This window comes from Alligator sinensis, unplaced genomic scaffold (genome assembly GCF_000455745.1).
Source record: "Alligator sinensis unplaced genomic scaffold, ASM45574v1 scaffold853_1, whole genome shotgun sequence".
Lineage (NCBI taxonomy): Eukaryota > Metazoa > Chordata > Crocodylia > Alligatoridae > Alligator > Alligator sinensis.
In genome coordinates, this window is record NW_005842005.1 from 1465547 (window position 1) to 1489680 (window position 24134).

At 40.6% G+C, this 24134-nt stretch overlaps 1 protein-coding gene across 4 annotated transcripts in view; it reads right to left on the reverse strand.

The window, feature by feature from the left end:
* Positions 1-20941, reverse strand: part of TNNI3K (TNNI3 interacting kinase) — a 190324-nt gene extending 169383 nt beyond the window's left edge. For all 4 annotated transcript variants that reach the window (XM_025201817.1, XM_025201815.1, XM_025201816.1 and 1 more), the window contains exons 1-4: positions 20835-20941; positions 19990-20098; positions 5357-5442; positions 1878-1975 (exon numbers count right to left, since the gene is read on the reverse strand). In XM_025201817.1, coding sequence (XP_025057602.1) covers positions 1878-1975; positions 5357-5442; positions 19990-20098; positions 20835-20874 — 333 coding nt within the window. In that variant the 5' untranslated portion in view covers positions 20875-20941. The remainder of the gene's footprint in view (positions 1-1877; positions 1976-5356; positions 5443-19989; positions 20099-20834) is intronic.
* Positions 20942-24134: the final 3193 nt, after the last annotated feature.

The window sequence follows — 24134 nt, forward strand, 5'->3', positions numbered from 1 at the left end:
TATTTTAACCATAAGCCTATGTTAGATGTTCTCAATTCCAGCTCTGCCAATACGGCTCCTGAATGACTTGGAACAAGTAACTTATGGTAATATCACAAAGGGATGTTTATGGCATAATGCTGACCTTCACAGTACCTAACTGTTAGGCACCTTAATCCCAGAGTGGAATCCGCAGTCCCGAGTTGGGGGAAAGATCCCCCTAAATACTCCACCGGTGGAAGATGCCAAAGAATGGAATCTATAACCACCAACTTATTGGACACCTCTACATGGGACATTTGCTGCAGTCGGCTAATTAGCTCGGCAGTAAACAACTTGGTGTCTACGTGTGCAGGGCTATTAGGCTGGAGTAAATTAATAAACACTGTAAAAGGATACTACCTGTAAATACAAGTACTATCCTGCTGAGGAGTTTTATACTCAGCTGCACCACACCTGTAAACACTGATGCAACTGGCTGGGGCATGAGTGCGTTTCAGTGTGGGGGCTGCTTGCAGTGTGGGGGCTGCTTTATGGTTGCGGGTGGGAGCACCCTCGTGCCTTAGCCAGTCATTCCACAGCACAGTGAGCTGGGTTGGAGCAGCAGCCCCCTACACCCTCTGCCAACTGGGGCTGCTCTGACTTGGCTCAATCAGCTACAGTCCCAAACATGTGTGTAAGCACTAGAGTTTATTGTGTCACATAAATATGCACATGTAGATGTGCCCATTGAGTAGGAAATGGAAAATGCTTCAGCAATGGGGGTAGGCACCTAATTCTGAGCTGCAAGAAGGCAACTCTGGTTTTGGATAAAAATGACCGTGTGTTTCATGAAATGCCTATGCTAGGAATGTTCCAAGATTACTTAGCAGTTTAGGTCCTTCAGGGGACATAGGTAAAGGATATCGGTCCTGATCAGGCTTCAGTGTGAGACAGATGCTGAACTGGGGAATTCAGGGCATGTACAAATGCTGAACTGCCTTTGAATTTTAAACACCTACAGAGTTTGACGGGGATTTTGAAGATAGCATTCTTCAACTTAGATGGAATTTAAGCACCTAAATGTCACTTTAATCACACACTTCTTTTGTGGATCTGAGCCTTACCCTCTCACATCAAGTGTATACACGTGTATGGCAGGAAGCACAATTTTGAGATTGAGGATCGGATGCCAATCCCAACAACTGAGTCTCATGTCATTCGACACTTGCATGGCAGGAGGCACGATTGTTGGGATAGGGGAGCAGATCCCAGTCAGATTCCAGATTCCCCAGCAGTGGTAAGGTGAAAGCCAGATGCCTGCAGGTCTGGGGCCAGGCTGACAATCAGTTAATTGTCTGTCCCAGCCCGGGACTACACTTGCACTGGTTTGAGACCCCAGTGTAGTCCATGGCTAGAGCTGACAATTGACAAGATTGTCAGTCCTGAACCTGCCACGTGTTCAATTTAGTGCACCATACAAGCCAGCTATAAACATGTTCTACATTGCATTTTTATGTGTAGAAAATTGTAATGGCTGGTTTGCCATTTTATAGCTTCTTAAATTAGATGTACATGTGGCGCCCTTGCCATTTATACTATGATTAACACATTTACATCTCTTGTAAAAGTACCTCTTTCTCCGACCATAATCTCAGTAATACTTCTCTATTTTACAATACTTCTGTATTGTGAGAATTAATTACTCAGTGTTTCTAAAACAGATTGGCATCATATCATGGAAGGTGGTCTGAAATGTGTATAGTATTTTCTTGTGTAGCAACACTTTATAGGTAATTTTCTTATGACCTGTACTCAAGGCATAGAGATTTTCATTAGGATTAATGACTAGAGAGAGCAAACTATTAAAGCTTCTGGCTTCTGATTTCTTTTTATCAATTTAATTTAAAATAACTTACCTTGTAAGCTGCCAAATGTAGAGCTGTAAATCCATTTCTTGTTAACCTGGATGGGCGCAACCCTTTTAGCATAAGAGTTCGGATATGTGATTTGTTACCTTTAGAATTAAAATTGAAGAGAGAAGTAATTTACTGAAAAGACCATACAAATGAAGTAAATGAGAAAAAAATCTTCCTATGGTAACTACACACTTAGAATACAGCTACAAATTTGTCAGTTTCTTGTTACTGAGATCAGACCTCAGTACATTCTTATCTACATTTCCAGTGTTCAAAATACAATGAATAGCTGTTTTTGTCACGGATACTGTTATTCGAGTGTAGAAGTAAAGGGCTAGTGTTTTAGTTCTCAGTCAGGGTGCCACAGCACCCAGGGGGTTACTTGAGTTCCTTTCAAGGGTGCCACACAGTGCCACACAATGTTAGCATTTTTAGGTGTGCAAACAAGATTCATTCTTTAAACCCAGAGATTTTAAATAGGATCTGTAGTGTTATTAATGTTCATCCTTGCTGTGGTCTTTCTGAGTTCTCTGCAACAGAAGATTGCTTATTATTTTTCTGTAATAAAAGAAATTGAAAATTAAAATTTTCTGAGGGGTGCCTCAAAAATTGGGTGCCCCAAGATTTTCTGAGGGCTGTCTTTTCTGAGGGGTACCTCAAATCTATCCAAGGGGTGTCTTGAGTTTTAAAAAGTTGAGAACCACTGGATTAGAGTCTGATGGCTTCTGCTAGGATATTAAAATGGAGGGAAAATGTAGCTGTCATCTAGAACCTCCTGATTTGCCAGCCGCTGTAAATGCGGGATGAATGGGATAAGACTTCTGTGGGATGGCACCTGCCCTTCCTCTCCACCCCCTCATGTCCCAGGGACTATAAGACACAATATAGCCATTCAGCGATTCATTTGTAGCTCTGACCATCCATTTGCTTGCGTGTTCACATCTCTTGGAAAGGACTGATCAGAGATATATGCAGTGCTAAAGAATAAATGCTCACCTTTTAGCATTGAGACTACATAACAAAGAAGTCTCTAAGCTTAAAAACCCTCCAGAACCATGTCAGGTTTCCTGGACACATCATTTTATCTGTTCAAAGTTGATACTCTACTCAGCACTTCAGCATATTGTTAGCAGAGTAGTAGCTTATCGGAATACTGATAATCCTAGCATAGGTACTTCTTTTAAATGCTGATATCCAAATTATAGCTGCCTCCCATACAGCTATGATAGAAATAGGAAAAAAATGACTCTACATGCCTTCTTCCTTCTTTTAGTACTTCCATGCAATGTTACCAAAAGGTAGCTCACCTTGTGTGTTTTCTTAATGAACCATTTTTTTCATGTTCTAAAAAAGTCATTAGATTATTCTAATACCACCCAGGGCAGCAGTTCCCAAACTGTGACAGACTGCACACCACCAATTTAAAACGATACAGCCTTAAGTACCAGCAGCACATTTTTCATACACATAGGTAACACGCTATGTATTAAAACAACATCAAAACCTTTAGTAATCATAAAACATTGTTTTATCAGTTATGGTAGCCATATAAAACAGTTTAAAAAATTGATTGTGACTAGTTGCGTGATTAAAAAAATTAGTCACAATTGTGATTTCAATTGCGCAGCTAAAAAATCAAAATTATGTGCAGAAAAACTCAAAATTATGTAGGTATGGATGGGGGTGGGGGTTTTATGGTTGCGGGTGGGAGTGGGGTTTGTGTGGGGGGGAATTTGTGAAGGGGGGAGCTGTGCGGGTGTGTGTGGAGTTTGGAACCCAAGGAGGGGTGGGGGTCCCTGCACACCCTGGCAGGATGCTGGGTACTGTGGGTCAGGAGTGAGGGGCAGCAGCAGGGCTGGGGGGCTGTGGCTTGGGAGGGACAGACACATGCAGACAAACATGCACATTGCTCACCAGGTAAATCTGTGGAGGGGGAGAGGCAGGGGGAGAGGAGCTGATCAAGGTTCCCACAGTGAGGGAGGAAGTGGGGCAGGGGCAGGGGGAATGGGACCCTGGGGCCGGGTCAGGTTGTGGGATGGAGCCCAGGGGTGCTGAGGGAGGCATGGCTCCCCACCATTGCACATAGCCCCATGGAAGCATGGGGGAAATGCTGCGTGCTGGACTCTGCACAAAACTCCTGAGATGGCAGCAGCAGCACAGTGTAGAGCCCAGCATGCAGAGGGCAGCCCGCCTCCAACCTGTGCACAGATGCAGGGGGCACATGCCCCACATGCATCCACCGGGGTGTGCACAATGGTTGGGAGCCCCCTCCATGCCCCTCAATGAACCGCCCAGGCTCTAACCATCCCACCACCCACCCCAAGGCCCCATTCACTCCAGCCTCTGCCTCTGCCCCACTCCCTCTCTCACTGTGGGGGCCTCGACCTCCAACACACTTACCTCCTGGGTGCTGCTCCACACGTAGTGCTGTGTTCCTGGCCATGTGCAGCAGATTACATGCAGCAAGCTGCTGCTGGGCTCTGGGTGTGTGCAGCTCCTCCCCCTGGACTTCTGTGTACCACTCCCAGGTCATCTGCATGCCACTGGTACTATGCCTACCACAGTCTGGGAACTGCTGACCTAGGGTAATCCTGGTATTTTCTTATATCTCATTTCTCTATCAACTGAGGTTAATCAAAAAAAAATCCAATGATTTCAATGGTTCAGGATCTTCTCCTTACTGATTGTGCATCTGGTCTCAGATTCAGGGGAGCATTTAAACACATTCTTTCATATCTTGCAGAATCAAAATCTTATGGTAAAATTCCATTGGATTCTCAGTACTGAGTTGACCTCTGTTGAATATTGTGGGACAAGTGTGAAGTGTGTGAATGCACTGATGACTCACCATGTGGGCAAGATATCAGCAGTGTGCATCACAGTTGAAAATGTCACCAAAAGTATGGGTTTGTATGGATGGCCCTGATTAACTTTTGCACAGTGATTATGTGTCTCCCAGGTAATTATTTGCAAGAATCTGAACAGGTTATGTTTTTGGTAAGAATAGATTTTTTTTTTTTTAAATCACCAAATATGTCACCAAGATATCAATTACACCCCAAAATGTGTTTGTGGAAAAAATAGTATGAATTACTCATCTTCATATTAATCTATAATGCATATATTTTTATATAGGGATACTATGTGATGATTCTACTGCTTTTACCAAATAAATACAGCAAAACATTTTAAGCTCATTATATATCTGTATTTAAACATGCATCTGAGGCAACTGGAACTTTTGCTAAAATGAAGAATGAGTTGAAGTGGGGGTCAGTTTAATTGGATACCAGTCAGCTCATCAGGAAATTTTAAAGCAAGGTTTTATAGATATTAGATAGCTTACCTGAGCATCAACAAGGATAATGCAAAGGCGGCAACATGATTAAAACTATAATGTTTCTGTAGGTTATTAAAAAGAACAAATGACTAACCATGTAAATAACAGGTTTAAGGTGTATCAAGGTTCAAATACTTACCCCCACAAATACAACATAAATGAAGAAGAGACAACCCATTTTCCGTGCGATAATTTAAATTGACTTTGCTGAAGGCTTCATCAGAGCTGAAAGAAGAGATTTTACAGATGATTACAGTTTTCACCCATAAGCAGATTTTCTTTCATTTGGATAATTTTAAAAGAGAAATCTCACTGCAGGTTCACAGAGACACAAGGCTGGATTCTGATCTCTGTTACACCACTATAAATCCGTAGATATATCACTGATGTCAATGGATTAACTTAACTGCAATAAATTAAACCAGAATTCAACTTGTGTGTTTTCCTTAGCTCTACTTCTATTTTGACATTGCATAAACATTTACAAACAGCTATGTCAGAAGAATAAAAGGAGAGGAAAAATTCTTTAAAAAAAGAAAATAAAATAAAATCTAATCTAAGATTGATTCTTTATTGTGGATAAAAAAGGATAAGGAAAAAGAAAAAGTCTGTGTATTCATTTCCATGATGTCCTTGTGGCAGGGGGAGGGGAAAGAAAGCAAGTAAAGCTTATTTAAAAAATAGACCCATGAAAAAATAGACCTGTCAGCAAATACCTTCTGTTTCCCAATTGAGACTTTCACAGAAAGGTGGTGAATCCCTATTAAACGAATAATTGGGAGACTAGTTAAAGGAGCTCTTCAGGAAGGGAAATTAAGGTGCCTTCCACTTAAATGGGTTGGAGCTTCTATAAGAAATGAATACATTTTTCCCACACATGATAAGACTCCAACTGCAAACTGATAAAAGTTTGTCATATTCTGCAAACCCCAGCCAGTTGCTTCTACTTTTGAATGAATGTTGAACTGTAAAATACAATGGAAGCTGATGTGTTAAAGAAGTAAATATATTACCTTTGGTTTGTACCAAGCTAGAGTTCATAAAATAAAATGAATAGAACAAGGGAGAATATAATTTTGTGCCACAGTTAGGTGTTTGACATTTCTACCACGTTGGCCAAATGTCCTTGCTACAAAGCTCAGTGGTACAAGGTTAAATTTAATAATAAGCTTTATTCTCTATCTCAACTGCACAGAAACCTATTATAAATCTTACATCTGTTTTATAGTATGTACAGTAGTTTTATGAAACACATTTCCCAGCAGGAAGAGCAAAGTGCGTTGGCACATTCTCCTTCTTACTGACTGTAAGGAGTTTAAAATACAATGCATGCAGATGATATATGTTAACACTCTTGGCAATGAAGAAGAGGCATATTGGGGAGGGAGAATGCAAGGAGCTGTTGAAGTCAACCTGAAAGTGTTAAACAGTTTGTGATGCATAACACCTCCAGTGGTGCTAGACAATGGAAAGAGAGCATACTAAGATATGGCGTGTGCTGTAGCATTAAAGATGGAATAGTTAGTGCTCCCCAAACACAGCACTGTCATTTCAGAAAGTGCATTCTTTAGTATCTAATCACTGAAAATGCAATGCTTCAGCCCCTGCAAGATTAAATCAAGGGGTTGTTAGACCAAATTACTTCAATTGCTATAGTAGCACATGGAGAGTTCTACACTACCTTCTCTTCACAAGGTTGTTGTATACCATTCTATCATATGATTTCTTAATAACCTTAAGAAAACTGGGAAGGTGAGGCAGTTTAATTTGAAGCTACTTTGGTTTCAAATTCAGTTAACCGTGTGTATATATATATATATACACACACACACACATACACACATACATTAAATGTAAAAATGTATCTTGTATATATACAATATATATTTACTGTGTGTGTGTGTGTGCGCGCACGTGTGTGTGTGGGTGTTTGTGTGTGTGTGTATACACACACACACACACACCCACACACACAGTATATACAGAGTGTGTGTGTGTGTGTATGCAATCTGGGAATGTGGGATGGGGGATGCTGGATAAAAAATATGCCAGTTAATTGAGTGGCCCAAACAGGCATCGCCATGGGACAGGGAGGCGGACCCTGCGCAGCCTGCTATGCCCTGGGCCATGGGGGCTTGGCAGCACAGGCTGCTTTGCCTTGGGTCGTGGGGGCTCAGAGAAACTGGAAGTGCCACAGTGGGCACTTCTGGTTTCATTTTACCTTACAAGCTGGCATACCGGTTAACAGAGCATGCTGGCTTATAAGGTGCCAGCTACTGGAGATTTTACTGTATATCAGTAAATTTTCTCTATTACTTTATGCTACTACTTTATTTACTCAAATGTAAGATGACTCCCCCAATAATTCGATACTATATATGAAAAAATTATTAAATTGTTATAATTTTCCAGGTGTAGAATCTAATTATTGGAAGGTTGTCTTGAATTTGTTTCCCTGAAGGAAAATACTGGTGGGGCCCTGGGAGGGCAGGTGGCCCCCTTGCCCTTTGCCCTCTTCTCACTTCTTCCTCTTACCATTTTCCTGCCCTGCACCCCCCCGCTCCCTTACTGTCAGACTCTGCTCAGGTTCTCCTGGAGGACAAGGTGGAAGTGAGCTGCACATGACAATAAGGAGTGGGGAAGGGACAGAGAGGGGGCAGAAGCTGCAGAGGGGATCAGGAGACTGCTGTGAGTCTGATTCTGGCCCCAACCCTGACTGCTACAAATTTCAGCACAGGTACTCCATAAACACGTTTAAGCAGTACTTTTGAACCTATGTATATATAATACAAACTGTGCATGGCAGTCCAGACCCAAAAGGCTCATGACTTATATAGTTCATTGGGCCCCAGCAAAATCAACCGTGTCTCAGGCCATGCTGACCCCCCAGCTCAGCACAGCTCAGTATGTGTGTGTACTTCAGATCCCCTCCACAATGGAGCCATATGCTAATTAGCCCCCCCGCTCATGACTGGAACTGGGTGTTCTTGTCATGAGTCCTGGGACTCTCCAAAAATTTACATGCAGATGAGGCACAGGGCCGTCTTGTCTATCTCCACCCCATACAGGGTGGGGCCATACTAATAACATGAGACAGGCTGAAAGAGATGACGGACCCTCTCAGCTACACAGAATTTTGGTGCTGTTTGCCAGATATCTTTTAAGGTTCATGAAGAAACAGGACTCATTGGAAACGAAAAAGAAAGGAACTGCATAGCTGTGGGAGTGAATAGGAACTAAAAATGTATTAGATGTAGTAACTCACCATGACTTGAAAAAGAGTAGGTGTTACTTAAAATTGCCAATAGCTCAAATTAATAGTGAGACCTTAAAAAGGGGATAAGGCAAAATGCCATGTTTATTGATTACATGAAACAGATACATGAGCTTGGACACACCGGTCATACAAACAGACATACACAGGCATATAGACAAAATCACTTCAGTAAGTTGTTATAGTTACCAGCAGCTGTTACTCAATATTAGCACTGGATGGCTGGGTCCAGGCTTATTGAGGATATGAGTTGGGGTATACAGGCATGCATGCCTGTGCTCCATGAGGTTGCAGAGAGTGGATTCCCCATCTTGGCTTATCTGCATCTCACTTTTATAGGGATTTCAAGTCTTTGTTCAGCATTGGGTTTTTTCATGCTCAGTCTTTAATTAGAGGTTGTTTCTTCTGGTTATCTCAACTTAAGTTCATTCCAGTAAAGCTGGTATCTCCATTGGTATCTTAATCTTGATCTTTGCCTTGAAGTATTGTGTAGTTGGTCTTGAAGCATTGTATTCTTGAAGCATTATGTAGTTCAAATGGTAGGATATGCAAAATTCCTTCTTCTTTGGACCTGATCACAGATGAGTTCTTCAGCCATCTATTAATTAGTGTACTGTCTGATAACTTATACATTGGCACCTTATTGCTTACATGATCAATGAAATCTTCTTCTGTTTTCATGCAAATAGTTACCATTCTTTCACCATTCACCCTCTCATACAGACACCCATGTACACAAGGCATACGAAGTTCATCTACTTATGTCAAGGAGGGAACAAGCACAAAATGGAGTTTTAGTTGTTCATACAATCATAGAGATACTCTTATCATTTAAGCATAATAACTAATAAGCAAAAATTCATACTACATAGGCACTGATGGATCCTATATCTTATTCAGATGAGCTGCACTGGCCTGTTTTTGTGGTGGGTTCCCATCATCATGTTTTGGCACTGGGGCAGGGTGTCAAGGCTTGCTCCATTCTCTCTGGGTGCCAGCCTGGTGTTTTGGTATTTCCAGGCCCAGGGCCCATTTGCTTCTGGAGGGGCGGCCACCTGCTTTTTTTGAAGGGCCACACATACCGTAAAAAAGGTTCTAATCAACATCTTAGCCTTTTGCCTAAGATCAAGCATTTTTGGCACCAAAGGGAGAGTCTCAGGGCTGGCTCTGGCCCTCTAGGTGTTGACCTTGTATTGCAGTACCTCCAGGTCCAATGCCAGCTCCTCATGGAGGGAACACTGCCCACTATTTTTTAAGGACAAAGGGAAAAAAACCCAAAATGTTCCCATCATCACTGAAAGTCTGATCAATGCCTTAAAGGCAGAGAAAGGGACTGATAGAGCATTGGGGTATAAGGAATGGAGAAATGGAGACCTGAAACTCAAAACAATGGCAATGTTTGGTGGCAAGTAAGCATGAGGTAGAAAAAAGTTGAGGAGTAGAAATGAAAGTCTGGGGGCAGATGGTGAGTGGACAAATGTGGAGAAGTGGACAAGAAAAAAGGTGAAGGAAGGATCAATAGAGGAGCAACAACAATGGCAGCAGCAAAGAAGGAGGCAATGAGACTGATGATGCCAAAGAGAAGACAGGAGTAGAGGAGAATGGGCAACAGACTGGGAGCATCAGGAGAAGGTACATTGGGTGAGAGACAAAGGACAATGGGAACATGCTGGAATGCCAGCCCACCAAGAGTGGCATAGTGGGAAGACATAGGAAACATGACAAGAGATGGCAGGGAGGATCAGAAACTGTGGATCAAGACAGTACAGAACTTAGACAGGATCAGTGAGAAGCAGATATGACTTCTTGGAAAAGGTACTGTTTGAGATGCTGGAGGTGCAGCTGGAGCACCTGACCAGCCTAATTGCTTTTCCAAACAGAAAGTCTTGGCAAATCACTTACTGGAATAGAAATAGGTATGAAAATTTTTGGGAGAAATATGCAGAAGAACGTGAAAGGGAGCAATTAAGAGGGATAAGGTTTATGGCAGGAGAAAAGACAAGGGAATAAGTGATTATAGTATATAGGTATACAGATTTATTAGTGGAAGAAAACATAGAAAGGTGGTGGAAATTGCATGTTCAGAGTAATGAGTGTAGAGAAAGTGAGGGACAAATATGGTATTTGGATGGGGTCATGGAGGGCACAAGTAGTGTTACAAGCAAACAAGTGGAGCCCAGGTAGGGTGAAGCACCTCCCACCTGTAATCCTGCTGTGGGGGGCACACTAGGGTTTTATAATATACCACAAGCAACCTAAGCAGTACAGCAAATACGGCAAGGAGGGGTACCTGCCAGCACATTGCCCTCACATAGTGTGCATCAGGTGTGAAGGGAATGAGCACAGAGCAGCAGAGTGCCAGGCACTGCTTAAATGCATTATCTGTGGTGGGAAGGAATGTGTACTACAGGTGTCCAATAGCCTTTGCAAAAAAGGTCAGAGCCCCCAAAGAACAGGCAGAATTGGAAGGGAACAGTGAGGGAGAAGAGAGGGGGTGAGACCAAGATAGAAATTGTGGAAGAGACCCTGCAGGAGGGAGAAAAGGAGAAGGGAGGGGGGCAGAGTTTCTGTACTTAAGGCAGAACAGGAGGAAATAGGAGATGGAATGGAAGGGGCCAGTTTTATTCAATATCTTCATTAGTGATTTGAAAGATGGGATGGATTGCACCCTCAACAGGTGTGTGGATGACACCAAGCTAGGGGGTCTCATAGATACACTGGAGGGTAGGGCTAGGATTCAGAGTGACCTAGACAAATTGAAGGATTGGGCCAAATGAAATCTCATGAGGTTCAACAGAGACAAGTGCAAAGTCCTGCACTTAGGACAGAAGAATCCCAGCCACTGGTACAGACTGGGAACTGATTGGCTGGGCAGCAGCTCTGCAGTAAAGGACCTGGGGGTTACAGTGGAAAATAAGCTGAATATGAGCCAACAGTATGCCCTGGTCACCAAGAAGGGTAACAGCATAATGGGCTGCATTAGTAGGAGCATTGCCAGCAGATTGAGGGAAGTAATCATTTCACTCTATGCTGCACTGATGAGGCCACATCTGGAGTACTGTGTCCAGTTTTGGGATCCTCACTGTATAAATGATGTTGACAAGCTGGAGAGGATCCAGTGGATAGCTACAAAAATGGTTAAGTGGCTGGGGCGTGTCACTTATGAGGGAATTGGGTTTATTTAATTTGGAGAAGAATGAGAGGGGATTTAATAGCAGTCTTTAAGTATCTGAAGGGTAGTTCCAAAGAGGATGGAGCTAAATTGTTCTCGGTGGTGACAGATGAGAGAACAAGGAGCAATGGTCTCAAGTTGCAGCAAGGGAGGTTTAGGTTGGATATTAGGAAAAACTTTCTCACTAGGAGGGTGGTGAAGCACGGAACAAGTTATGTAGAGAAACTATGGCATCTCCATCCTTGGAGGTTTTGGAGGCCTGGCTTGACAAAGCCCTGGCTGGGGTGATGTATTTGGGGATGGTCCTGTTTGAAGAGTGGGTTGGACTAGATGACCTCCTGAGATCCCTTCCAACTGTAATTTTCTATAATCCTTGGTTTTTAACAAAATAGCATATCTAACAAAAATCATGTTTCATCAGAGAACTGCTCTAATTTCAGAATGATAGCTAACTGGAATATGGAGATCTAGGAAGAGCAGCATATACCTGGGACTTGAGAAGATAAGCGAAGGGAGGGGTCTGGATTCAGGAGGAAGGATATGTACTGGGAAAACAGACAGCTCAAAGAAATCCCTTCCCCAAAACACCCCTTATTGTCAACTGGAGCCATTGTGAGTCAAGAAGAATACCTGGAAGCCCCAAATCTTAAGAGCCAAATATAATTTTATTTTTTCTGCTTTTTTCAATTATAAAACAACTTATAGATCTTTATCCTGACTTCCCATTATAACCTCAGCAAATGTTTCTGGTTTCAATTTGCACAATTAAACATTCTAGTTTTGAACCACATCCTCAGAAAGAAATGCATGTTTGCATGTAAAACTCTTTGGCAACTGAATGTCACTAATGTATCATGACATTTGAAGCTTAATTTAGGGTTTTAATTTTCTTATAAATTTTTGGTAAGCCATGCTACATTTTAATATAGCATAATGATTTCATAGTGTTTTTGAGGGCATACACTAATGTAGTGAATAATTAAAATGAAGCAATTATTATTAAGATTGTTCTAATAATATATTCCTCAAATAGACTGACTATCCATTCTGACTCATTAAATATGACATTCAGCATTTGCATCTGATGCTCAGATCTTTTTTTAGTAAAAAATACAGAATGTACCAAAAAAGAATGTTACAGTCTCTGCAGTTTTATGATTCATTAAGTTGTTTTCTCTGTGTCCAAAACCTTCTTTTGAGTACAGCACATGTCAAAGCCCCAAAACAGAATTCATTAATAAAGTTAGAATTAGCAATAAAGGAACGAGTAACTAAAATATATAGTTTTACAAATGAGCATGTGCAATACATTTTTATAATATTGCAAATTATTGACTAGGTATGTTTTACTTCATGTGATTAACTACTGTTGTATTATGGAAAAGTAGTCATAGTTAAGCTTGTGCTCATCTTCATGTAGAATGCTATATTTAAATGTTCATTGTAACTTTTGTTTGGATAAACTGCTTAAAGCTTCCTAAGTGGCATATTTATTCATAGGTAAGGCAAAATATTTCTGTAAAGTTTAAAGCAGCGCTCTCAACCAGGGTGCCAAGAGGTCCTTTCACAGGCACAGTAAGGTGCCACTCAACGTTAACACTGTTAGGTGTGCAAACATGATTCACAAGATAAACCCAGAAATTTCAAATAAGAATCCACAGTGTAAAAAACATACTGATCTGCTGTGGTCTTCCTGGATTCTTTGCAACAGACGAATTGCTTTAGTATTTTTCTATAATCAAAAAAGAGTGAAAACTAAGAGCTGGCATTTTCTGATGGAAGCCTTTAGTCTAATGAGTGGTGTCTTGAATCTAAAAAGGTTGAGAATCTCCCTTTTAAAGGAAATGGGTCTATTTATTTTTTAATTACAGGTAATTAGTTACCCTGATTAGAATGGCTGGCTTTTGTCTAATGCTACTCTGCATGCCTTTAGAACAATTTAGCTCATTACTGTCCTTTTAAATACTCTAGGACAGGGGCCAGCAACCTTTTACAAGCCATAGGTTGGAACAAGTTGGATCTGGTCCAACATGGGCTGGGTGGCTTCAACATGTCAACAGCAAGGTTGCATTCCCTGTGCCCACACCAGGGCCAGGCAGATGGGAGCTGCATCCACACTGCCATGATTTCTCCCAGTCTCCTGCTCTCTGGCTGGGGTGCAGGTACAAGCGAAGGTTTCAATCCCTCTCCCCAGCTGCAGCGTGGGCCCAGCTGCAAGCTGCCTGGTCCCAGCATAGTTCCACACCGGCTGGAAGCCACAACCATGCCACACCTGGGGAGCGGGGCAGCAGTGGGAGAAGTGGTAGCAGTGCACAGTTGGTAGATACCTGGTCCTGGTGCAGGATCTAGGATCAGAATCAAGCATAATGAAACACTCAGGACACATTAACACTTTGGTGGTAGCGTGTCTCAGCAGGGATGTTCCCAAAAACACACTGGTGAAGACACTCTGGAGCATTCCTCTGTGGCTGCTCTTAAGACCTTGGGCTTTGGCCTGATTGAGGGAGGCTACTAGGAACCACCCCCAAAATGCTTCATATCATAAATGCCTTTCTGAACTTGGAGTGAGGGAGAGGCAGGTATGAGAAGAGGTGTGGGGGGAGGCAGGCTGTGCTCAGGAAGGGCCTGGCTGGGAGGAACCACTGCAGGGCTCTTACCTTGCCCTTGAATACATATTTAACTTGCACAAGCTTAAATCCACCCTGACTGTTCATGAGCACTGCATGCCAGTGCTTTGATGTTCTTCTTTATATATAATCTAATGTAAATGTAAACTACAAGGCTAGAATCAGCTCCTATATTTTAATAAGTTATTCATTTATAGTGGAGATAGAAGACTGTAGACCACTCTGCATTTGCAGAATCTTTATTTACACCACCATAAGGATGACACTGAACTATTTCAATTTCATCTTTTGCGGCGGGGAGAGGGAGATAGGAGGTCACTAATAGAATGGAATGAAATACAGAATTTCTGTTCTGAAGGAAATCTGGACAATTCCACATTTGTGTCCATCCAAAATGGAGACCGAAAATTTAATTTCAATTTTTGTTTCCTGAGAACACAGACTCTGAAAAAAATTGGACTTGGAAATGTTGGAACATTTTGTTTAAATGTTTTTGTCAAAAAACATGCTGGAATTTTTCAAATCAAATTGCTGCATTTTACTTCACTGTCAGGATCCAAAACACTTTATTCTGAGTCACTTTAACATTATGCCTCTGGTTTCTAAACTGAATATTGCTTTGTACCAACTATAGTTTAGGGTCTAAATGCCCCCATTTCCTCTCTTGGAAAGGTTCTATGGTTGATCTGCCTCTCCAATAACCCTTAGAGACATATGGCTCCTATGAGGCACCAGACAGAGTCCAGGGAAGAGGAAAAATACATGTTGCATTATGAAAGGTTTGATCCTCTGGAGAACTCAATCGAGGGAGAAAATGAAGCAAGAAAAACAACTCTCTAATGCAATACACTGATGAGGAAATGCAACTTAACTGAGTCAAAATAAAATAAAAATTCTGATCCAGTTTGAACCAAACTTGAACAATATTTTATTTATATTTTTCTATAGAATAATGCAGTGAAAATCATGATTTTCTTTGCATTTTTGTTGGAAACTCCTGACCATTGCTTATCACCAGGTTAGAATGGGCTATTAAAAGTAAGGTCTCCAGGTTGCCTGGCTCATTACATAAGGAACAATAATCCAAAAAAGGACTAGGAATTTTTCATGAACACAAAAATTAGACCTCCTTCTGAGAACCAACTCGAGTAGGTCCAAGGTAACTTTTCACATCTGCCTCTTACACAGTAGCTATCAAAAGCATAAAGGGAAACCTGGTAATTTTGTTTATATTTTCTTCATGTAAACTCTCCTGAAATGGAATATTTTGTCTACCATTATGGCAGCATTTTTATCTTCAGTGACTGCTCTTCATTTACTACTTACTTTTTACTAAGGAAAAAAATGTTTTGCACAGTAGAAGGAAAATCTCATTCTCCCTATATATTTTAGTTCTATACATGTCTTCTCAGGCATATTGTGATTAATGATACCACTGTAAGCTCCATCTATTCTTTAAGGTTTTCCTTAGGGGGTGATTGTGCGAAAGAAAAACTCCATGGCCTAGGAGACAAGTCCTTTTTGTTAACTTGTCTTTTATTTTAAAATTCTTGTGCTTTGCATGTTGATGCATTTTGCTGCACACATTGAGATGGATTGATTCACTTGACAGATGCATTTTAAAAGTCTCAAAATACTCAAATATGATCATATTGTATAATTATGTCTCGTGTTCTTTTATAGTGCTCAATGATATAAAACTATTGTTAGCATTGAAAAGGACGCTGTCAAGTTCAAAACTCACATATTTCTAAAGACATAATTTCCTTACCTATTTCACTCATAAACCTTATATATGACTATAAATCTAATTTTTCACCTTTATGGCTATTTGCTTAAATTTTCTTTTAATCATAACCTGGAAAAGTAAAATATACTTTCAGTTTCTTCTCTTTATAAACTGTTTTTAAACCCTTTGCAATTCTCAGACACTAGCAAAGCAGGAAATATTTGCTTGGTTACAAAACTTGAATTGTAAATGAAGCTTAGAGTTACAAGGTCTAAATTCAAGACTTATTTTCACCAAAGAGTTTCTTCTAACTCGATCTCTACAAGTGATTCTATCTGTCAGTGTATTCAAATATTCTCTTTTTAGGATAGTTTTTGGGTTGAGGCATTGCACTAAAACTATACAAATTTGGATTTGATGCCCAGCTTTGCAACAGATTTCCTGTGTAGCCTGGGGCAAGTCACTATGTTGTACCTCAGTAACCCTGGTTTAAAATAGGAATAATACTAGTAAAGTACAACTTGGACACTTGGTAGTGTTAGGTTCATTATCCCCTTCTGAAGATGAGGGTTTGGAAACCATCCAAGGCCACAGAGAACCATGGCAAACAATTGCATAGAACCAATGTTGGATTCCAAGTGAGTGAAAATGCAGTGCCTTCAAAGTAAAATCAGTAGTAAGCAGCTGAGAAACTCATCCTTTACTTGGAGACCCAATGTGAACTAAGCAGGTTATGAACCATCCAGATATGAAAGAGCCAGATTCTACCAAACTTGTCTTGTCTTATTTAGATTCTATGTCCTTTAAGATGATGCACTCCACAGTGCCTAGCATAGTGATTCTCAACCAGGGTGCCATCAGATGTTTTGAAAGGCACTGAAAAGTGTGAGCAGATAAGGAGGTGTAAGAAGATATGCAGATAACCTTCAGGTCTGTCTGAACAATCCCTCACTCCCAGTGTCCAGCCCTTCAGTAATATAGAAATTAATTTTTCAACTTGGTGCCACTTGATTCACAAAAGTTATGGAGGGGTCCAAAGAGGGATGCCTGATGTCCAGTGAAGGGTGCCTCAAGTCCAAAAAGATTGAGAACCACTGGCCAACCAGAATTTTGATTTCTGTAGCAACCTGTAGGTACCACTATAAACTGAACATCGTCACTGAGACTTTCAGCACACAAAGATGGAAAGCACACCTTTTCTGTGCAATAGTACCCTGATAACACAGGACAGCATATGATAATATAAAAAACAATTTCATTCCCTGCCCTCAAGCTCTACTTTTGCCTCTAGTAGAAGAATAGTTACACCTCTTGGAGGCTGCTTCTTTGTAATATATATCACATGATGTGAAATGCCCCAAACCCCTCTTAAACAGTTACTCAAATGGATGTATGTACAAGAATGGGTTTGAGGTTCTTTATGGGAAACATTTTTCAGCCCAAAACCACCTTGTCTGAACACTGGAAAGAAAATGTCATTTAAAAAAAAAATCTCTGTGTAACTTACATGTTCTGGAGAATAATTTAGTGGCTCAGTACATGTTTTATCATCCTATTAATTTTCAAATAGTCTGATGACCACATTCTTCATGGCCTCCAACAACCAGCCAGTTTCTCAGTATTAACCTTTTCCTTTCATGCAAGATTCTTTTCTTTCATGTGGGAGGATTTGATTACCCTCATTTGATATTCTCCTCAGAGATAGAAAACAAAAGCGAATAATTACCCATTTTTTTTGTTGTAGGAAAAGAACTATGGTCTTCAAACCAGATTCTGATCTGGGATGCACACAGGAAGACTGACTAATTCTGTTGCCTTCTGTTGAAGGGCAGGTGATAGAGTTGAACCTGTTGATTGATGCTTCAACTCTCACCATACAGAAGAAGTCTACCTTTCAGATGCCAGTAACAGAGGGTCCAGTCCTACAGTGTGATACATTTCAGTCAGTCTTTTTGACTGCAAAGAGAATTAATGGATCTCATCGGATAACAGGAAAAGGTTGGATAACATCTGAAACAACTTTTGCTTAGTTCCTGGACAAAAAGACTGGCTCGGCTCTTGGTCACCAGCTAGTTACAAAAATAATTCTTTTCTTCTCTTTCATCTGACAAAAAAGTAGATTTTTTTCTTTCTTAATCTAAATGGACTTGATTCTGAAAGGAGCTGAGGCCTCTATCCACAGTCAAGCAATGTATTAAAGTTCTCACTTAACTTCACAGTCAGTGGGATGAGCCAGCTTCAGATTAAGCATGTACTGAAGAACTCTGTTGGATCAGGCCCAGAAAGCTCCAAAGATTGGAGGACAGAGCTCTAAGTCATCTTTGAATGGAAGGGCTCAAACAATGTTAATTAACAGAACAAAGTGACTCCTATATCTGATCACTTTTGCCATTACTAGTTAGCTAGGAACAGAATGCGAATGTTGGATAGCTGAAATAATTTATGTGCTAAGTTTTTTTAAATTAACTCATTCACAATCAATTTGCAGGTAGATTCAGTATTTGAACTGCCCTGATTGGATTAATAGGTCACATGGTATATTATCTGACTGGATAAGCCTGGTTTATCCAGGCTCTCCTGAGAAAATGACTGCAATTATGAATTTGAAATTCACTTTTAGAAAATATTCCTGCAAGGAGACTATTTTGCAAATGTAATTCTGTCACATGATCAAAAAAAAAGTATGCATACTGCTAAAGGAAATTCATTTACAGTTCTAAATTTGTATTAAAATATTGGCAGTATTCAATCAGAACAAATAAAAAAATAGTCGCCTTAATCTGGGTGATAAGAGGAGAGACACTAGCTCAGAATTATTAGAAATTATTTTTAAAAACAAATAGCAGGAAAGAGACTTTCTATTCGTGCATGTCATTGTCATAACTGGAGACATTTGGAATTACATCATTTAATATAAATCAGCATTTAAAAGGGAATTATTATTTCTAAGTATCATATTCACCAAAATCCAAGACTACTTTGAATTTTAAATAACCCCTTAACAATTAGATTTTTTTATGTAAAAATTGTATAAATTTGTTATAAGTTTCCATGTATAGAACTGCAAGGTTCTTTGGGTAGATGTGATATTTTTTATTAGACCAACTGAATAGTTGGAAAAAAGTTCTTTGCAAGCTTTTGGGTGCAATCACCCTTCTTCAGGCATAGGAAGTCTCTACCCCTCCCCCCACACCCCCGGTTGATCTAATAAAAGATATCACATCTACCCAAAGAACTTTGCCTGCCTATGCCCTTAGACCAACATGGCTACAAACAAAAACCCAGCATGTATAGAACCTAATTATCAGAGGATCATCATAAATTTTTCTCCCCCCACCTCTGCAGCAGGCAAAGCCACACCAGGGGGCATGTGGTAAAGGGGCCAAGTGGCTCCCTTGCCCTGTGGCCCCTCCCATCTGTCCCTCCTGCAGCCTGCCCTCCACCCAGTACAGATCTGCCTCCATCCCTGTTACCTGTCCCTTCCAGCCTCTGTCACCCCTGGAACCTCTCTCCTCCCACGTACCCCCTGCAGCCTTTGCCCCTCTGTGTGATACCCATAGCCTCTGCCCCTCCTCAGCTGCTTACTGTCAGGTGCAGTTCCAGCTCTATTCCCTCCTGGACATGGAGCACACGGAAGCCCTAGCCCAACTATGCAGCAGAAACTTGGGACCAGAGCTGCTGGCCCTGCTCCAAGGAGACAGAAGCTCCCAGGGGCAAGTGGGGGGCAGTGTCTACAGGGGGCAAGCAGAAAGCAGGGGGCAAGCAGCAAAAGCTGCTGTGGCTCTGACTCTGGCCTCAACTTGGGCTCAGGGCTGGAGTCAGAGTTGCAGCAGCTGCCTTTCCCCCACCTCTGCCTTATACTCAAATCCAAGATGAGGGGCTTTTCCCCCTCCAGATGAATGGGAAAAATCTTGAGTCTTAGATTTGAGTAAATGCTATATGTAATAAGCAGCTTTCCAAAATACCTTACCTAAAGACATGCTTCAGTTCTGTTAGCTCCTTCTCTTTGATCTTCAAGTCATCTTCTAATCTCTCTATGATTATAGCATATGATTCACTAACTTTCTTCTTCCATTCATCTAACAAAGAAAAGCAAATGTGTTTCACAATATACTTTGAGTGTCATAAAAAAACAGAACACAGATCACAACCTTCCAGTAATCAAATAACTCACCTTTAAAATGTGTCTAATTATAATTATTTTCTTACTAACACTTGAAGTTTCAATTATGGATATTTACTGTTAAAATGGTGTATTAAGTATTATACAAAAGTTTACTTGTTTTACCTTGTGTAACCAATATTGCCAGATATATACATAACTCATGTTTAGGATATAAAATTAACGTATATATAGGCTATAAAACAGGTTACAGATATATCACATATATATGTATGAATATTCACATATATATGAATCTTTTGGAAAATGTATTTCATTTTGATAATGAGAAGCTTAGTCCAGAGGATTATATTTGTTAGTTCTTACATCCTAAATATTGACAACATAGATGCACAGAGTAAAAATAGAGCTAATGTTTGTAATTTTCTACTAATGAAATATTAATTAAATCAGCACAATAGGCTAATCTAATATGATCTAATAGTCTGAAGAAATTTGCTGGCTTTCTCCCTTTCTTTCACAGACACCATACGTGATCTGAGTCAAGCCATTCTTCTTATAGACCAGAAACAATACCATCCCATATCCTTGAACCCAGAAGTAAATTAGCAATGAATAATTTGCTAAAATTACATTTGCCACTTGTTGATGGATATATATTATATTGCATTTAAAGAAGCAACATTAATTACCAGTGCAAGTTTGGGTTGGTCTAGATTTATAATTCCCCATTTGTTCAATGTTTCTTCTTTGTTTCAGAAAAGTTCTTGCAGTAATATGATTCCTTGTTCAAGTGCAGTGACAGTCTTACTGAAACATACTTTGATAGTCTCTGGCTAAAAATAAACTGTGCGCCAAATGGAATGTCATGCAACAATGACACAGAGCAAAACAGTGTGTGCTATCAAGTGTAAAATAATAAAGGTAACTAATCAGTTTGTTTAAAATACAGTGTCAAAAAATAAATTGCAAATGTTTAAATAGAAATATTCACTTCCATCTCTTGATTACCTATTCAGGGGCCTGAGGAAAAATTAGCAACCTGTCCCCAGATTGGTGTAGAGAAATGAACTAAGGGGATTGAACTCCAATAATCAACTATGGGTAGATTACTTCTGAGTACACATCACATCTTTCTTATGTTTGCATAGCTTAATGTGCCATTGAAGTGCCATTAATTTTAACTGAAAGGCTGATTGGTTCACCCCAAAACCTTAAAGATACTGTATAGGCACACACTGTTGTATATTTGGGGTAATATTTATCCACATAGAGCTGACAGTAATATTGTCACCATATTCACAATGGAGGCTTTCAACCCCAGATTACTGATAATGAACAAACTTAGTCTGGAGACTGCTTGCTGGCCAACACTGGCACTCCCAAAAGGAATGAGAGATGGAGGCAGCATGCCCAAATAGACTTTCTACCACTATGGATGGGCCTGCTGGCATAAACTGATGGAACTGAGACACTGAACACGGCTCACTGAAGGAAGAAGATATGTTTAGTTATCTCCAAGGCTATAAAAATTACAAGCAACCAGGTTAATAGATACATTTTTCTTCTAATCTGTATAGACTGGCAGGCTCAGAATTCAGTTTAACATGAGTCTGCTTCTCCATCTATCTGTGTGTCTTACACTACTTGCCTCATCACCCACTATTTGACTATCTTTACATTCATTTTATTCATTCACCCGTGTTGCTCTTTAGCTTTATGTTGGTATTTTTTAATAAATATTTAAAGCAATATCACCAATGTTTGAATGCCTATGGGTTGACCTTGACAACTGCTCTGGATAAAAGTTCTTAACCAAAGAATTCCAGGCAAGTTACCAGCAATATGTGCACAGAATATATATACATGCATAAAACCTTCAGCATGCTACATCCCATTGTAAACAAACTAGTGCTCCTGAGATATATTGAAACAGCATGAGTGCATCAGTTTATTTGCACTGATTTACACATAAAACCAAGGACATATTTTTAAATACTTTGAGCTGCTTTGACAATATGTTCTGTGATATGCACCCAAATACAGGAGAAGAGACATAGGCCTCTTAACTGATATCCCACATCTAGTTGCCAAGCAACTAGAAGAGCTATAAGTGTATTACCATAATGGGTGTTTATTTTTCCCCTGCTTTTATTAGATTAAGATTTCTTTCTTTTCCCAAATTCCTAAAGTGTAACTGTGGGCCCCCATCTAACAGTACATGCTGCATGCAGTTTTCCCCATGCATTAAAACATAATATAAAGAAAGGGCTGACAATAAAAATATATACATTAGCCTCTCTCTTCCACTGTAGACTTAATGGAGAAAAAGATTAATAGGCAGATTAATGTCTCTTTGTATTAATGCAACTTTTAAACTCATTTTTCTGACTCATCTATTTGTTGGGGGGCATTATTAGGAGTTTTTTCTTTTATATCAATGGAAATAAGATCTGGCCTTCCTGCAGAAACCATCTCTTTAAGAGGAGTTATCTGATAGGATGGGCCTGATGTTGGAAGCTGCAGTTGATATAACAAAAATGTACCTGAGCTTAGAAATAACAGTGTGATTTCAACATGAGCTAGCCAGCTAGCTTACATATCATTAGCTGTGTTGTACAGTAGCCTTGAGCCAGTATGAGCAAATGGCCTGAGTATTTACTTAGCATCTTCTGCAGGGTTTTACAGGCCATGCTGAGCTCTGTATAGTCAAGACTACACTGCTTGCTGTACCTGAGGCTTAAAGCTAAGCCAGGTATCTCCATGGGAGCTTCATCCACTGCATCTGGACCCACTGATAGGGAGCAGAATGCTTCTTCAAACCTCCATGTCCCATTTGGAATCCCGGAGAAAAATCCAGGGAAGCATCATGGCATGGTGAATACGATACTACCCAGAAAGTCATATGACCTTGACCAAGGGCACTTCAGTTTCTACACCTGTATAACAGGGACAGTCATACAGACTTGCCTTTGTAGTATTCCATGTGATCAAATAGCAAAAGTAAAACCACTGACACAGAACTTGAGAGGGCTTGGGTTCTTAAACTTGGACTGTCAGCAGACCCATAAGGGCCATAAAAAGCCATTTCACTACAGCAGCTAGCCTGAGTTGAGTGAGAGCCGAATGAGAGTGACCACATTAGGGAACACCATGAGGCACACAGGGCCACTACGTTGCCATTTGATTTGTTGCAACTCATCTGCTGCACCCCATCTGCCTTACTAGCTAGTTTCAGCAGTGCCTGAGCTCCTCTCATCTCACTTCTAGAACAGAAACCTCAAGGTCAGAGTACCAGTTAACTTGAACTAGATATTTTTTTAGTGTCTGAGCAAGGGCAAAACTCAAGGCAGCTCAAGCTGACAGTGCAGCAAAGACCTTCTCTGAGTAGGCCTTGGTATCAAGGGAATCCACGTGGTCCTACTTTCCTCATCCTGCATGATTAGAAGTGCTCCCTCACTGAGCACATGGCTACTTCTTCCCAAGTTTTACCTGAGCTGAGATGTTGCTCCCTGAAGGAAGCAACAATATGGGCAACAGCTGCTGCAGGGGAGGAGGAAGAGGCTGCTCCATAGCACTCTAAATCGTGACTCCTGGTAGCCAGTCATTTCTTCTGTGCCAGCTAATTATGGCAGACATGACAACTGAGGATAGAGCCCAAGGATCGATGACTGTCCTGTCTGCAACTAGGCTTTGGGGGGGGGGTTTTGCCTTCCTTGTGTGTGGGGTTCGTTCTACTTCCTAGAATCATCTGAAGATATTTTATCCAACAAATTCCTTGCCGTGGCAGTCTTTCCTTGTCCCTCCTGCACTGTTCCCTATGGCACGTTTTGGGGTTTTTCTCCTTTTAAATGAGGAGCTTTATGGTGCAGTGTGTGGATGTCCTTGAGGACAAATGGTTACCTGCAAAGGCAAGGAACAAGACTTGCTGGCCAGGAGCGGGTCACTTTCAGCCCTGTGTTCCTAATTGTCCTACAAGTACATCCTGCTGA